The 17,284-nt window shown below is 38.6% G+C and overlaps 1 protein-coding gene across 2 annotated transcripts; it reads left to right on the top strand.

Annotated features, from left to right (window-relative positions):
* Window positions 1–237: 237 nt before the first annotated feature.
* On the top strand, window positions 238–13,244 carry lonrf4 (LON peptidase N-terminal domain and ring finger 4). Of its 2 annotated transcripts, none has more exons than XM_034092975.2 (12): window positions 238–1,078; window positions 2,454–2,572; window positions 3,131–3,253; window positions 4,656–4,838; window positions 5,455–5,581; window positions 5,799–5,874; window positions 6,076–6,190; window positions 7,106–7,227; window positions 7,391–7,549; window positions 8,735–8,897; window positions 8,999–9,148; window positions 10,692–13,244. In XM_034092975.2, exons 1-12 carry the CDS (start codon window positions 781–783, stop codon window positions 10,839–10,841), a joined length of 1,785 nt encoding a protein of 594 aa, XP_033948866.1. In that variant the 5' UTR covers window positions 238–780; the 3' UTR covers window positions 10,842–13,244. The 2 variants fall into 2 exon arrangements, with proteins under 2 accessions (XP_033948866.1, XP_033948867.1); XM_034092976.2 differs by lacking the exon at window positions 238–1,078 and adding an exon at window positions 1,968–2,059.
* Window positions 13,245–17,284: the final 4,040 nt, after the last annotated feature.

Below are 17,284 nucleotides of genomic sequence, written 5' to 3'. Positions count from 1 at the left end.
AGGGTATTTTCCCCTAGACCTACTGCACTCTTGACTTGGATTATAAAAATTACTGTGATTACATTCACGACATTGTCAGTTTACAACATACCTCCCAGATGTGTTAATTCTATCGAAAAAAAACCAATAACTTTTGTCGCAGACATTATGTTATGAAACTCGGCATCCTTGGTTTCACAACAGGTCAGAGAGCCCTCCTTTCATCCAATCGGATGGCGCGCTGCTGCGTCACGTGGTCTTTATTTATGTAAGTAATGGTGTAACACAGTAACCCCGTTTTGTGGCCGTGGATATGTCGCTACAGGAGTTAAACGCGGACACGGACTACGAAAAAGAAAGACTACTAATATAAAAATATTCTGGTGTGGTTCGCGTTGCGTTTGTGGAGTTCGGAGTGGCGAGGGAAGCGTTTTGTTTTATTCATCCTGGTTGAACGGGGAAGACGTAATGTGTCCCAAACCAAAGAGTAAGTTAGTGCTGGAATGGATAGGGTAGCATAAGAGTATATAATAGATACATGTCTGTCTGCAAAGGGAATGTGTAGGGTAAGCATAAGAGTATATAATAGCTCTTTATTAGCAGAAGCTTAGCTAGACAGAAACCGGGTCGGGTTCGAGCAGATGTGATCGGAGAATTAAGGGACACATTAACTGGATCGTTAGCTGTCAGTCTGTTATTTAAGTGGTGCATGCAATACTATTTCACAGACAAGACTAGCAGCCCTCGTCGCTTTGCCAAACAAGCAACCACGTTTTTTTTCGGTGACATAACCCAGCCACCATGGATATATTGGAGTGTCCGCTCTGCCTCTTCCTGATGTGCGAGCCGGTGACCATGGCTTGCGGCCACACGTTCTGCCGGAGGTGCGTGGGCGGCTACCTGCCGTCCAAATGCCCGGTGTGCAAAGAGAGGTTAAAACAAAGAGACGTGAAAAGCATGAAGAACAACATCATGCTCATCAGCGTTATCGATAAGTGTTGCCCCGACGAGACAAAGACCAAGTGCCAAGTACAGGAGAAGCTCAAATCCAACGACTTCACGGAAGCTTTACGCATCACCAACGAAAGGTTACACTTAGGTAAGGGACACATTCACAACACCATAGCAACAATACAGTGCGTTTGTTGCTTTTTTGTGTCAACCTAAGCCTGCGGCACTGCTTGTATTAACAATTTCCCAGGATTAAGTAGGCCTATAGGCAGACAGTTCAGAGTCCTACTTTTACGCACTGCTCACAGGTTTGGCTTGTGCCCAGTGCTGGTGACAGATGGTGCATCCCATTCTGCTGTCCAGTCCTAATTTGCACAGCAGTGAGACACAGGAGGTGTTATGACAGAAAACAGAACACTTGGTGGGTCAAACACAGATCCTGATGCCTTGTATTCACAATATAAAGCGATTGATGACCCAAATATATAACAAGTAAACAAGTATCCAAATGCCCCCCTTTCCAGAAGAGAAACTAATGTGCTGGAGGCTGTGGCTCAGTGGATAGTATAATGGACTTCTAATCAAAGGGATAGCAAGTTCGAGTCCCACTGCAGTCAGCATGTCGTTGTGTCCGTGGGCAAGACACTTCACCCTGTGGGGATTGCCCACAGTACTGAATGTATGTAAATCCTCTAACAAATGACATGTCATGTAATGTAATGTGCTGCATAAGAAGGATGCACTGGAGAAAGTTAGTCAGTCTGGTCTACTTGTCGCCTGTGTGTTCCAGCTGTTACATTTCTGTGGTCATATCATGGTTGGAAAATAAGGAAATGATTAGGAGGACGTGGATGCAGCCTTCCATCTGTGCACAAACTTATCTTTTTTTAATTTATTTTGTATCGTGCCCTCATTTGACATGTGCGCGTTCGTGTGTGTTGGAGGAGGGGCTCTGAAGAGGCAGATTTTGTTCGGCTGCGTAGTTTCCAATTCTAGCGCACTCGAGCTGGTTTCCCCACAATACCCCACCTTTAAGACACAAGCACAATTAAACATAGCCATAAAGTGATCGTGCATATACAACATATTTGAGATTTGAAAGAGTCCTAAACATATGCATTACAATCATGTGAGCAAATCTTTTAATTCTTTTGAATTTTGCACATTTCAGTATAACACTTCCTCCTTTTAAGCATTCAGAATGTGCCACTTTAAAATATATTTTGCTGTATTTGTTGTCATATTTTCACTGTACTTAGCTTACATTTCTTGTATATTTATATTCTGTGTAAATGTGTCTCTTTATTTGTTTAAAGTCTAAATATAACTATGTGCACACCTACTTGGCAATAAACCTGATTCTGTAAATTTTGTAAAAGGAATACACATATTGAATGTTTGTATGTAGAAAGGCGTGTACATATAGTCTATACAGCGTTAAGCCACAGCTCTTAAAACCCTGTTCAAATGAGCCTATACATCTCTTTATTTTACTCTCTCTTTTGTTTGTTTTTCATCCTCAGTCCCACATGATCAGAGTTTGAAAGTGTACCGAGCTGAAGCTAACTCGGGCCTGATGCACTTCTCTGATGCTCTGACAGACCTCGACTACCTCTGCTGCCTTTGTCCTAACTGGACTGAGGTGAGTGACTTTGACAGTGTTTCAACAGATACACTAGTCCCGCTTGTATAATCTGTTTTTGAAGTTACTCATTAACAACACCAATTCAAGGGCTTTAATTCAGTTCAGCCCCCTGTGCAACTCAATGCTGAATCTCACCCGAAATGCACTATTGGTTTTGTAACATGCATGTAACAACACACTCATAACCACAAAGAAAGGGGTGTGGACCCTTGTATATTTAGAGTCTAATCTAAGCGTGCTAAGCGGTTTTCTCTGCTTGTATTGATGTTATGTCATTAACAAAGTTATGCAAACAGATTCTTATATATGTCATTATGTCATTCAGCCAGTAGGTGGCTCGCTGCATATGCAACAATGCTCTCTGAAGGATATTCATTTATATTGTTTTTTTGAGAAGTGTGCAACACATTTCCCATCCCATTTCAAATTGCAAAACATTTATCTCTTGCAAAAATAGGGGATTATAAATATAAATGACATTGGGTTATTGATGACTTAGAGACTTCTTTCACTCATACAGGAAGTGGTGCTGATGTCCCTTTTCTGTTTGTGCAGGGCTTTTTTCGTAAAGGGAATGTTCTGCTGGAAATGGGTCAGCAGACAGATGCCCTCATCCAGTTCCACCGTTGCCTAAAACTCCAAGCTGACTTTGCCCCTGCGAAGAGCCAGATCAAGAAGGTGTGTTGATTTTAGTAACCGCTCATCAAAGGATCCTTAATAGAAAGACTTAAATTGGAATATATTGGATCTAATATTCCAAAGAGCTTAGGTAGCATTTGTATATAGTGATAAAGTTGCATGTGTTGTTTTATTTTTTTCTGTGAGAATAGATTCAGACTGACACATGCACACCTCATGCATGTCTATTAGGTGATCAGTTACCTCCCATAAGTTGTTGTTGTAATCATTGATAAACATAAAGGAGATTAGTGTTTCAATGTTTTTATTTGGCCACATCATGGTTCAATATGCTGCTATTATTATCATTACTATTAATCAGTGTTTGGGAGTAACTAGTGGCACATTTGAAATGAAACACATGTCATTTAATCACTTACTGATGAAGACATATGTATATCCTAAATATATCCTTCACCGTTTTAAAGGGGCCCTATTTTGCAAATGTTCGGGTTCAAAGTTGTATTTTGTGCCTCTACTGTGACATGTGGTGTTGCTGTTCAAAATGTTTTCTCATACTGCCTGTGCTGCAGCACCTCTTTTCACCCTCTGTCTGAAACCAGAGCCCAGTCTGCTCTGATTGGTTAGCTGGCCGGCTGGTCAAGTGCTTAGAGATGTCCCGCCCCTTAACCGATCACTTACAATGTATTGCAGCGCTAACCTATAGAAGCGCAAGTGTATAATTATGTTACGAAAGTAAACAAGGGAGTCAAATCGAGGCCTTTCAGGCAGGGGGGGAATGTGTGGGAGAGAAACTCCCTCTGGAGGGAGCTTAGGGAATGTAGCCTTTGCAGACCGTTTGCATGCACACACGTCTATATAACACACTATAAGAAAGGGAAACCCATAAAGCATAATATTCAATTCAATTTTTTCAATTCAAATGTTTATTATCATATCGTATACACAACTACGGTGTAGCATGTAATGAATGAGAAACTTGGGTCACAGGTTCCTCAACAATGCAAATTCAAGACATAAAACACGTAAAAAAAACAACAACAATAAAAATAGTGCAAGCTCAGGCATTAAGTAGTCTTATGGCTTGTGGGATAAAACAGTCTGGTGGTTTTAGCTGTTGGTTAATAGAAGCCCCTTCAAAGTTTACACTTGTGGTTTAGGACTATTCAGTTGTATAGCCCAGTTCAAAAATACCTGTTAGTATGTTAGTAATGTAAGAAGTTACATTATTTTCACAACTTTTGAATTCAAACAGTATATATTTAATATTATTTAATTGACATTCATTTTACATGCAGGGTGCATCAAATGTTTGCAAATATGTTTTTTTACATTTTTGTTTTATTTGATTTGGTGCTTAACACTGGGTAAAACAAATAACACTTTTATATTCATACCTATTATGTGACTCATTTTTATCATGACATCTTTCATATGGCAGATTCTGGAGGCAGAGGGATGGACAGTGCCGGAGGAGGGGTCCTGCATCTTGCAAGTGGTGTCCGAGTACCTGAAAGGGACCTGCGCCATTACCAGCCTCAGTGGCTCCCAGGGGCCAACTCACCCTGACAATCAGGCATGTGGGGACGATGGAGAGGGAAAAGGGAGGAGAGAAGCACACGAGGTAAGCTAAGAGAGAATATTAACGGCTCTTATGTGCACTTCAACTATAAGCATGGAAGGTGTGAATGCAAATACATACAAATGAGTCAATACATTGGCACAAGGACTTACTTTGCCATCAGCAAACCCTTTTAAACTGCAATTCAGCATTCATTTTTCCATGATACTAATACACCACTGTATATATTGTAGTATACATGTAATATATATTAGTATGATGTGCACATTTTTACCTAACTTCTTACGTTTAGATAACATTTTATTACGTTAACTGCTAATGATTATGAAAGTCTTAATTCTATTATATTTTATCTTATATCTTTTTTTTATTCTTATTTTCACGTTTTATTTTAGTCACATAAAACCTAATTTCTTTCAAAAATAAAAAGGTATTCTGATCATATCTCACCATATCATAGGATTATCATATCCTAACTAATTATTATCTGTGTTTATTATTTTATTGCACATTCTTATTTTAAATCCTTCTGTTTTTAAACATTTGTATTTTCTTCTTTTACTTATTTTGTATCTTTTATTTAAGCGCAACAAAACCCAATTACCTAGGAATTTTCTTTTTGATTCTGATATTTTAACTACTAACTATGTGCGTTTAGGGTTCCAAGGTGAAGTATGATACGGGTACAGAGTGCTGCCTCAGCCTCTGCCAAGCTGTCTCCTTCCTCCCTGCTGCTGAAGAGGACGAGGAGATGATGATGAGGAGGGAAGATGGGCATGGCCGGGGTACGCGCACACACACACAGCAGTGTACACACAGACACACCATTATGATAAATTGTCTGTCATCTTCCTCATCATCATCATTGTCCTCATCATGAATCCTCTTTGTCACTGTCGCTACAAGCAGCTTTGCGGTAACACCCACCAGATGCTTTGAAATTGCATAATAACCATTAGTTCTTCCTCAGCTGGGCATCATAAAGCTCTCTTTGTGTTTCAGGTGAAAGTGTTCACAGCAGGGAAAAAACTCTGAGTGTTCTCACCGTGTCAGACTTTGAGTGCCCTCTCTGCATCAGGTCGGTGTTCTCTATTCCCTCTAATCAATAATGCATTGCCGTCTTAGTGTCATAAATCAGGTTCATCCTATTCTCCTCTCTCTCTGGTTAATGTTAATCACACATACAGTATGCTCACAATCACTCACTAGAAACTTTACCAGCAGCACAAACATCCATCCTCATCCTGGTTGTTTCAAATTCAGTTTTTCTCCTCTGAAGGTTGTTTTATGAGCCAGCCTCCACTCCCTGTGGCCACACCTTCTGCAAAAACTGCATCGAGAGGAGTCTGGATCACAACCTGCGCTGTCCCCTCTGCAAACAGCCCCTACAAGAGGTGACTATTAATTCATCACAACTACGACTATCTCAGACCCTTCTTGGCCATCATCCTTGCAATTCCTCTTCCTTTGTCCACACATTGTTTTAAGTCCGATTAGAAACTTAAAACACAGGAATTGAGTTGTAGTTGAGAGACAAGTACTGCTAATCTCTACAAATAGATATACTAAAAAATAATTTTCATTAATACACCACAGTTTATATTTTCCTTTTTTAAAAAAAAAACATTTATGGTTGTTGTATATTGTAAAATGTGCACATTTGTAATTCAACTTCATTAGAAATGATTGTTTATACAACTATTTTCATTTCATTCTATTTGATCTTTTACTGCACATTTTGAATCTACCTTCTTATTTGTATACTGTTTTTATTTTATTTTACTAAATTGAATTTTGTTGAGCAACTGTTAAAAAAAACAATTTGCCTCCGGTTTAAGTAAAGATTGTGATTCTGATCAAGCTAACAAAAACCTTTGTCCAATATTGGCCTCTTCTGCTCTCCATTAAGACTGTGAACCTGCATGCCTGTATTTCCTGCTCAACTGGATTAATCAGTACTTGTCTGACTACAAAGAAACTCCATAAAAACGCCCTGCGATACATGTATCTGTGTTGTTGCCTTCAATAAATCTATCTTTAGACACAATAAATAACACTGTGTTAATCACCATTTGAATGCATGTATCCACTTGCATACAAAGCTGTGAACAAAATCTTATATCCATATTTTAAATGGCTTTTGCTTCAAACTGCAACTTCATTGCACCAAACTATATATTTAAATGCTTGGGTTTGTTCTTTGTTGCAGTACAAAGATAACAATTTGTTACTATACTATTATGTATAATTGGTTATGAGCGTCATTAAATTGCAATTATGGCTGATTATGTTCACTTTTCTCTTCCCAGTACTTCAAAAACAGGAAGTATAACCCCACGGTTCTGCTTCAGGACATCATGACCAGTCTTTTCCCTTCACAGCTGGCAGAGAGGAAACAGGTCCATGAAACGGAGATGGCTGAACTGTCCAAGTAGGCGTCCACCACACACACAATTTACACCCGTGATTCATTCTAGCAGCTCGCTAGCAACCATCTCGCCTTGGTCACACAAACCTCTCCCTTATTCTTCTTTATTTTGTTCTCCCTGCCTCCAACTTCTCTTCTCTTTTCTCTTCTGTCTCCTCCTCTGTAGTCTAACTAAGGACATCCCTATATTTGTGTGCACGGTGGCGTACCCCGGCGTGCCCTGCCCCCTGCACATCTTCGAGCCTCGATACCGGCTGATGATGCGTCGCTGCATGGATACTGGCACCAAAAAGTTTGGCATGTGCAGCTATGAGCATGGCAAGGGGTATGCAAGTTTTTTTTGTATTCTTTTTGTTGTTGATTTGGTTAGATAATTGTGTGTTAACTTAAGCAGCATCGAAATATAGCCAGTTTAGACGCAAGTGAGGTAAATGCATTTACATTTCCACAGGTATGTTCAGTTATTTAGAGTATGGGGAGACTATTTTTGAAATGTACCTCACTGTGGAACTCGCAGCAGGCGAGGTGGAGCCTGATAGGATTGCCCACCGTGCAGGAAGCACAGTGGGCAAAGTTTAGATCAGTCATAAGTGACCCTGAGTGGGTTGGAAAAGCAGCATGGTCACCAATCTGGTGCTGGAAATCAGATATTTGCTTGTTCTGTCACTGTATTTGATCATGCCATTGCATTTTCCCAGCTGTTATGAATACATATCCAACCGCAACTAATACTAAAATATGCAAACAATGGGCAAAATAATGTTTGTAAACACTTCTTTAACTCATTATATTGATTATGCAACTTTATTAAACTTTTGTGTGTAAGTATGCCTCATTAATAACATTTTAGTGGACCCCCCTTTAAAAAAGAAAATGCAGTTACATTTATGACATTTTTCACATTTTAATCTAAACGTCAATGACAAACTACTTTGCTGAGATTATACCAAAACAAATATATATAGAAATTCTTCTTCAGTAATTCTGAACATTTTTATGACATAATATACTATGTATTATTAATCACTTACTGATGGTACTTACTATACTTGATTTGTTATGACATTTGTATGACATACTGTACTATGACTGTTTAAGTACTTAATTTATTGCTTTCGATTCTAAGTTTTTAATGACTTCTTTACAACGTACTAGCCTATGATTATAATGTTACATTCCTTAACCTTCAACATACTACACTGTAATTATAAAATAGGGTATGACTTTGACAGTTTAAATGCCATACTACTAAAGCTTTTTATAGGACTTTTAATTGTTTTAATAATTTTTCAATCGTAAACAATGGCTTTGACTTGACATTTTTATGATGAATCAGAAAGCATTATTTTGTATCATTATATTCACTATAAATGTCTTCATAATGAACTACAGACGTGGTCTTCAAAGAAAGTGTTCTATTCTGACCTATTTTTGTTTTGATACTTCAAATTAAGGAATAAATACCAGTGAATTGATTCGAGACTTGATGGTTTTTCCTGCTGTGCCTCAGGTTTTCAGACTTTGGCTGCATGTTGGAGATCCTCAGTCTGGAGGTGCTGCCTGATGGACGCTCCTTTGTGGACGCATTGGGAGTCAGCAGGTTCAAGGTGCTGAGGAGAGGTCAGCGAGATGGATACAGCACCGCTGATATCGAGTACCTGGAGGACCTGAAGGTCCCAGAGATGATACTTAAAGCAACACGTAAATATTCACAAAATATTACAACTTGAACCTCTTCTCACTTTTCCTCCTGTCTGTGTCCTCCTTCTCGCAGGTTGAAGGCAGTGAGTTGGAGATTATGGAGCGTCTCCATGACAGTGTGTACCAGCAGGCTCAGGACTGGTACCAGCGCCTGGCCGTCCGCATCCGCGATCAGATCAGCAGGCAGTACGGCACCATGCCAGAGAAGGACGAGAACATTCAGGTTAGAACACATGTGGTTCTTACTGTAGGTTAACATCTTATTTTCTAGCAGCATCCAGGAACCACAGAGCAATATTTACTTATGTTTTGTCATGTTGCCCACGGCTAGAATTATCTTTCAGTAACATTACAATGTGGAGAATATTTTTGTTGGAGGACTTTTCTACCTATTTATGTCTTTCTAAGTCATTATTAACTAAGGTTAATGAATCAAATCACTTTCCAAATTCATCAAACACATGCAGTCGCTATCTAGCATGTCTACTTCCCTTTTTTTTATTATGTTTTATCCATGGTCCATTAATTCATTTGCGATGGAATGATATTTCAAACACGCTTCTAATAAGTAAATTGATCACCGGGAAAATAATAACTGCTTTTATTCTCAAAGCTATTAGTTATTGTTTTATGTTTACATACCTTTCCTGCATTCAGAGCTCCCTTACTGACAGTGGTAACAAAACGCAATAAAACAGACTTTATGTTCATAGGGATATAGTTCCAGTTGAATGAAAAAACATTACAGCATGCATGATAAGATTGTGATCTGGAAGAAGAATAACTTGATGAGCTATAGTTATCTTTAACTGAAAACATACAGTATGTTTATTACAATACACATCTGATCAGAGAAGCCTTTAGCATAGCATGTTTAACTGGACCCAGACTTAAAGGGGACCTATCATGCAAAATGCACTTTTGTACGTCTTTTAAACATGAATATGTGTCCCCGGTGTGTCAGGGAACTCACCAAGTGTCAGAAAACACAACCCTCTCTATTTTCCTCGATACCCAAATCGCTGTAGTCTGCCACAAAAGCAGAATCAGTCCCAGGGCTGGAATAGAGCAAATAGAGCGAAATGAGGCATGGCTAAAATGCATGATCTGTTTGGTATTTTGAAAAAAAAACTTCACAGACATGTTTTATATAGGTATGGCCCTACAATATATGTTTAAAATATAGCATGATAGGTCCACTTTAAACAATCCTTCAGCTTCTGACAGTATGTCACACATCACATATTATCACGTGTAAAACCCCCACCAGGGAGTACACTAAACAATGTGTAGCCCCGGGTCCAGACCATTCACTGTGATATTCAGAGCCTCCACATATAAAGCATACCAAGTGTACAGTACTCTTAAGGCCTCTCAAAATGCTAAGGCACACAACATACATACATTCCTCCACAGTTGTGAAACCATGATTGAAAATGATTTTTAGAAATACAATTTCAAGGATTAGTCATACAATTTAGAGAAGAAAACATCACATTTAAGGAAAGAAAAAAATAATGCTCTCTCAGAATGAAAAAAAAAACTTCACAATTCTGTGTGAATTTCTTTCTTTTTGTATCAAGCTTTTTGTCAAGGAACCACATTGCTTTACTCAGCAAAATTGGTTCATTTTTTCCCAATTTTTAAAATGTGTGACCTTAATTCTGAGTATTTTTCAAAAAGGTATTTTTCTTGTGAGTTTTTGACTTGGCTTGCATTATACTTTATGCATTTATCTATGCTAAACCTGTGTCACTCTCCTCCAGGCCTCTTCCAACGGGCCGGCCTGGTGCTGGTGGCTGCTATCCGTCCTCCAGCTGGACCCTGCCTATCAAACCACCGTCCTGTCCCTGGCCTGCCTCAAAGACCGCTTGGGACACCTCCGCCTCGTCCTGGAGTACTTTTCTCAGAGCTAGACCCCCCTTAGCTCAGTGGTATTGTGAAACTGATAAACCAATGAATCCATACACACAGAGATTGGAGCTGGGTCTGCCCTGCATCACCAAATAATGTGGTTAATAGCAGAAAGAAAGTGATTTTAACACATTACAGTTGTACATGTGGCTGTTTTGAAGTTTGCATGTGTTATTTGTCTTACACCGTCTTTTATCCCATGGGTTCAGAGTATTTCCTGAACACACGTTGTACATGGCTGACCAAAGATGCTTCTTACTTAGGTCGATCGAAGGTGGTGAATTATTATTTCTTGATCAACTAAATCAGTTTGAAAGACTAAGCACTAGGTGTCACTGTTTTTTCTCTCAATTGTAAACATGAGTAACATACAGCGTCAGCCAAGCCAAGCTGTTATGTGTTGCCTATTCAAATCAGACTCCTTGCATTAACATAGCGTAATTTGGGAATTAACATTAATAGCACACACACTTTGTAAGGTAAGGCAAGGCAAGTTTATTTATATAGCACTTCGCAATTAGGCAATTCAAACTGGTTTACAAAAAACGAGATTGTAGAGATTTATAGACAATTATTTCAGGACTATGAACATCATTATCAAAGTGATTTGGATATTAGCCATAGGGCACTGCTTATAATTCTGATCATTTAGTTGCATCTATTGGCCTTGGCAGCCATTGACTATGGCTCATTTTATACGATTTAATAACCTTAAGAGATCCCTATTTAGTATTAGACATTGCAATAATAATTTGTAATTTCACATGAAAAGGCAATGACTGGAGGATTTTTTTAATAATGAGAACTTCTGCTGGGTGACTTTCAGGATTTGTCATCAAGTGCTGGGAAAAGTCTGTGAAATGATGACATTGAGGAGATCAGCGAATGGTAGGCTTGCTGTACCAGCCTTGTTTTACAGTATAAACCTGTGTGATGATGCAGCACTGTATGTATGTGTGCCAGCTGTAAATAAGTAATTTTCTCTGGATGTCATATGGTGCAGTGTCAGCATTGAAAATGGCTACTGTCAGTGGTCTGGTTTGAAGCCAGGACAGAGTGTTTACCATCTCTTGTGCAGAGATAGCTGTAAAATAATGTTGTGAGTGTTTGACCAGGTGCCTGGCCCCAGCTGCATCTCCCCATCTGTGTGGCCGCTCTACCACCAGACATGGTGCCTTTGAGAGCCTGGGCTAACTCAGCAGGAGGCTACAAGTCTTACACGTTCTATGATTTAGAAAGTGCTTTTGTGTTTTATTTGTAGATTGATTTTTATTTAACATAGTGCTATACATTCCATGGAATGTTGAAGCAGCAATGTGGCGTATAGTTTACAAACAAATAAGAGCTTTTAAGGAATACTTCCCCCACTAAATGGCAATGTTAGTAGATGGTTTTTCCCACAATTCATCAAGAATGTTTTCCGGTTTTTTATTCTTCCTTTCAAAGTTTTCTTCAAGAATTCAGAGAAAGTAATTGACATACAAATGGTCATTTTGGGGGTGAAGTATTCCTTTAACTAAGTGAAGCCTAAGAGCTTTTTTTTACCTTGATAAATGTGCCATAGATATATCCATGTTATGTGTTTTAGAGGAGTATAGTTAACTAAAAAGTGTTTATGTTTTCTTCACCATGATCTCTGAGGTTAGTCTTCATCAACCCTCATGCCTTCTGTGTGGTGGATTCTCTTCATGGCTCTTCATGGCCAACATATCACGTTAAACAGTCATAATTTGAAAACACACTCATAGATACAGTTTGTGTGACACGGTAAATCAGCCCTGCGAGTGTGGTAAAGATATATGGTAGAATAAAATGGGTAATCGTGAGATATGCTCAAAGATATTCCACTTGGGCCAGCCAATGGATAGACTGTTGGATAGTGGAGCAGCATTACCCACCCAATAAACACACTGACTATTGCACTCCTGGACACTTACACTACTTAAGATCAAGGAACACTGTCTCTGAAGATGGATGAATCGACCTTTGTTAATAAGCTGATGTTTTTAAAGCCATCCAAGAATGACATTGAAGTGAAAGATTTTATGGTGCCAGATATCACAACACGTTTTTAAGCTACAATTGTTGATTTCACTGAAAAATACATGTACCATAAAAGGTCGGTTTCTTGCTGCTACCAGAACATTCAACGTTCTCTCACAGATAAAAAAGGATTGAGATTCTTATATAATATTTGAACTTGTAAACCCTTGTTGTAACTGCATGACTAAGCCCACAGACATTGAGGTGAATTCCTCTGCCCTATCACTTATCAGAAAATGTATTGTTTTGTTTGTATTTTATTTTCTGGTGCTCAGCTGCAGTTTGTCACTTTTTCTCTCTTTTTCAAATCGTTCATATTTTGCGTGTCTCTTTTATTACTTTGATGCCAACTTTCAATTAATAAAATGGTTATCACAGTAATCCGTCTTGCTTTACTCTGTTTAAAGGAGCACTTTATCTCTCTATGTGCATTTGACTTCATGATAAAATGGCAATTACATTTGAAAATAAATAACTTCTAATGCTGTAAACTTAGGACAACAAGTGACCCTTTCTCCACAGCGACTCCTTCTTTATTAAAACTTTCAAACGTATCTGGGAAAGGCTGTGAGAAGTTTCAGAGATGTGTTCTTATTATGGGCTGTACTGCCTAAATAGTTTTGGAGCTAAATTAGTTATAAAGAAAATGTGGAAAATGTATCAAATGACTTGTGAAAGTCAATGGCTAAAATGAAATACAATACAATAGTAATGTAGTATGAATTTATAGTATAATATAGAATGTCTTAAAGTACGTCATAGTAAATCACTCAAAGAGGGCATTAAAAAAAAAAAATCAAAGTCATAATATGTTATTTGATATATGATATGTATGATATATATATAATACAGATGTATTTAACAAATCAATGTGAAAAAAAGGTTAACAAAGTCACAGTAAAGTATGGCATACAATTACATAAAAAAATGTAATTGTATATTTTGCCATGAAAACATCTAATTAAAAAAAACATTGTTTAATATGCCATAATACTGCACAATAGAAACTGAGCAGTATTAATTAGAGATACATGTGCGCTCTGTGCTCAAATACCTCCCCATTAATGTCTCATTCATTAGTATTCAGTCCTCTGCCTCCAAGTCAAGAGCAGTAAATATTCTTAATGGTATTATTGTTTATTTGCTTTCCCCCTGGATGACTTTTTAAGTGTTATTATAAATAAAGCTTTTCAAAGCAAATGCTGCATTATCTTTATTTAATGTGCCTGACAGAGTGATTTGAATGTTAGGCGGCCAATTCTGTGGTCATTAAGGTGGCATTACAAGCCACGTGGAAGGGGTTAGATATATTGCAATTCCCAGCATGACAGAATTCGGTATAAAGGAGGGGTGATGGCAGTGAAACGTGTCTCACATACTGATAGAAAGACACTTGAATTTAAACGGAACATTACCGAGAACTGTGAAGTGCTGCAGCCGGGTCAAAGAAGCCTTGGGTTTACACTTGCAGTCAGAAATTAAAGCTATAAAATATAGACCCAGTATTTTTAGTGTGTGTCCAATTGGAAGAGTCAATGTAACGTTGACTGTATTGCCACCGAGAAGTTGGTTATGGATATGATCATAATGTTTTGTATTTGCCTTCATTTGCAACAGATTTCAAATATCGTATTTTAGATGTGTAATTGTTGAGATTTATACCAATGTATATATTCTAAAGGGAGCCAATTCAGAGAGTCATCCTCACTCCAACAAAATAACACATTTGAAAAACCTCCCTCGCATATACAAAACAATGCAGACACATGCTATAAAGTTAGCTTCCACCAGGGGGCAGTCTGAAGCTGTGGAAGGAGTGCTACACAGATGGAATCATACTTTATAAACAAGGAGACATCTCATAAGAGCAAGGCCTTGTTTTATTATCATAAAGGCTCAATATGATCACGTGAGTGTCACAAGTAGGGTCACATGTTTGGCTGGCAGGCAGAACCAATCGTATGAAACAAGATAGAGGGAAGTAGTTATTTCACATGCATCTGAAAAAAACCATAAATGAATGCAAGTCAAATGAGGATGTGTGAGTGTAGGTGTGCACGCTGTGAACTGCATGGCTCTAAGCACAAGAAGAAGAATGATAATAAAACACAGCATAGCAGAAGTGAGGCACGTTTCCTGCCAGCGTCCTCTGCATAGGAAGCAGGCAGATGAAAGGAGATTTCAGTGGCTTCAGCAGGGCTCTGTAATGCAGCTCAGTGTCTACATCAAAGCCCATTACATTTGAAGAATGCCACAGCTTTTCTGTACTAAATTGATCCATCGGCTTGCGCTGACTCCCTGCTTGTGTATGACTGAGTAAGGATGACAGGCGTTTTGTAGGAGTAATCGCAAAGGGGGAACCGGCTGTGGCTGTGTGTGCGTGCACTTGTACTTCTACTGTTAAGAGGACCAAATTCCCCCACATGGATACAAAATCCTCTGCAGGATGGATATATTTATCTGGTTTTGAATTAAGGTTTAGGACTAAAGTTGAAATGTATGTTTATGTAAAGGTCAAGGAGTCATGCAAGAGAAGACAATGGATTCAGTCCTGAAAAGCATCTGAATACACACAAGTGAATGGGAATCTTTTGTAATGATCCCTCATAATAATGGAAGAACTCACTGGGGTCTCTCCACTAAAATAGACTTGTATAACAGTGAGAGAGCCATGGAGAACATCAGAGGATGAATGCAGCTCTGTTGTCATAGGAACAAAACTCAGCATGTCAAAGCTTGATGTCAAGAGCAGATGTATCAATTATGAAATGGAGAAACTTTGTCTTTGAAGTGAAAAGCATTTTGTTTACCTTACAAATCCTGTAAGACAACATGCGGGGAGCTAATTCCCGCAGATATGAGGAAAGGTGAATTAAAGCAGGAAGTATTGAAGTGAAAGGGAGAGGGAGATAGTGGGAAATAGCTCAGGTTGCCAAATGTATGTGTGTATTCGTGTGTGTGTTTTCAGCAGTGCTCTATGCCCTCTTCTTTGGAGGATTGCAGTTTTTCTTGTGTGTGTGTTCTCCTGTGGATGTGAGGCTGATAAACCTTGCATGTTTCTGTCTTTGTATAATCCCCTTGACTGTCAACAAGATGATAAACCCATGAGTACGCTCTTGTGTGACAGTGCCTCTGAGAGCCAAGGTAAACATATTGGCCACCTACTTCTTTTAGCATCATGGGACATTTAAATATAAATGCTTTGCTATAAAACACACTGTCATCCAAATAAACAAAAACCCAGGAAGTCTTTCCTTACAAAGATGAAACTTGTTGATTCAAGCCTTACACTTTTGATTTGTGAGGCGGATGAAAGAATTTGACCTTCCACATTTTATGATTGACAGTTTACTAACTCAAAAAAAATTGATGAGAAATCTCTTTGCCACTCTACAAAGAAGGCAGCACTGGCACAGATGGGGTTTGAGGAGGAATAAAAAACCTGGCAATCCTTTTATGTTCTGGTGATTCCATAAAAAAAATACTCAAAACAAATGAGGCAGATAGGGATCGCCTGCTGGGAGATGAAGGACAGGAGAAACAGGAAGTGGGGTGACGCTGCAGGAGATATGATATCACACATCTTGCTCACTGATACATAGAGTTACTGCCTGCTGAGACACACACCTGGCTGTGAGCTACTTTCTTGTGTGTGCAAGGACACAGAAAGACTGACATAAATATAATATTCAGCAGTCCTTCAGAGAGCCAGTTTTAAACAAGTCATGTGAGCTTGTCTGCATTCTTGACTCACCGTCGGGATGGTGTATTGTTCAAACAATATATGTTTGAAGGTTTTGTGTTTATGTGTGTTGGATGTCAGCTGCATACTCCAAGCTAAATTCAATGTGTTTGCAAAGACAAACGTTTTGTGACCACATATAGCACCCAATTTGGCTTGCACTCACTGTTGTGCACAAAGACAAATTGGTTGCTATTTGTGGTCACAAAAACAACATGTCACCTGATTTGTCTTTGTGTTGTTGTTTTATTGATTTGTGATGTATCTATTTCCATTGTTTCCTAAGAATGAAACCTCACTGACCCACGTTTGGATGAGTCATTGCAAATAAATGTTCTCCAGCAAAATATTGTTCAACCTTACATTTTCTCAATAGGTGACAAATATTCTGTCAGGCTGACTTTTGGGAACATTAATGTCTATACAATTATGCAAAATATATCTAAAACAAGATGTTACAGAATATATATGAGACTGTCAGATGATGAGATTATTATTCTATAACATTGAAGCTAAAGAATTGTCAGCCAACTTGACCTGCCTGCCCTTTAGCTAGCGAGCTAACACGTTTAGGAACTTTCCCTAAGTGCTTTAGTTTTACAATTTACAAACTTTACTGTTTTAGTTCAGTCTAACCAAATGAACCTTAACCATGTTTGC

Source organism: Pseudochaenichthys georgianus, chromosome 10 (assembly GCF_902827115.2).
Source record: "Pseudochaenichthys georgianus chromosome 10, fPseGeo1.2, whole genome shotgun sequence".
NCBI lineage: Eukaryota > Metazoa > Chordata > Actinopteri > Perciformes > Channichthyidae > Pseudochaenichthys > Pseudochaenichthys georgianus.
The sequence above is the reverse complement of the archived record's forward strand: the minus strand, read 5'-3'. Positions and strand labels throughout refer to the sequence as shown.

Coding starts and splice junctions, on each gene's coding strand:
- lonrf4 (XM_034092975.2), top strand. CDS start 781: ATGGATATATTGGAGTGTCCGCTCTGCCTCTTCCTGATGTGCGAGCCG. Junction 1,079..2,453: donor CAACGAAAGGTTACACTTAG/GTAAGGGACACA, acceptor TTTCATCCTCAG/TCCCACATGATCAGAGTTTG. Junction 4,839..5,454: donor GGAGGAGAGAAGCACACGAG/GTAAGCTAAGAG, acceptor ATGTGCGTTTAG/GGTTCCAAGGTGAAGTATGA.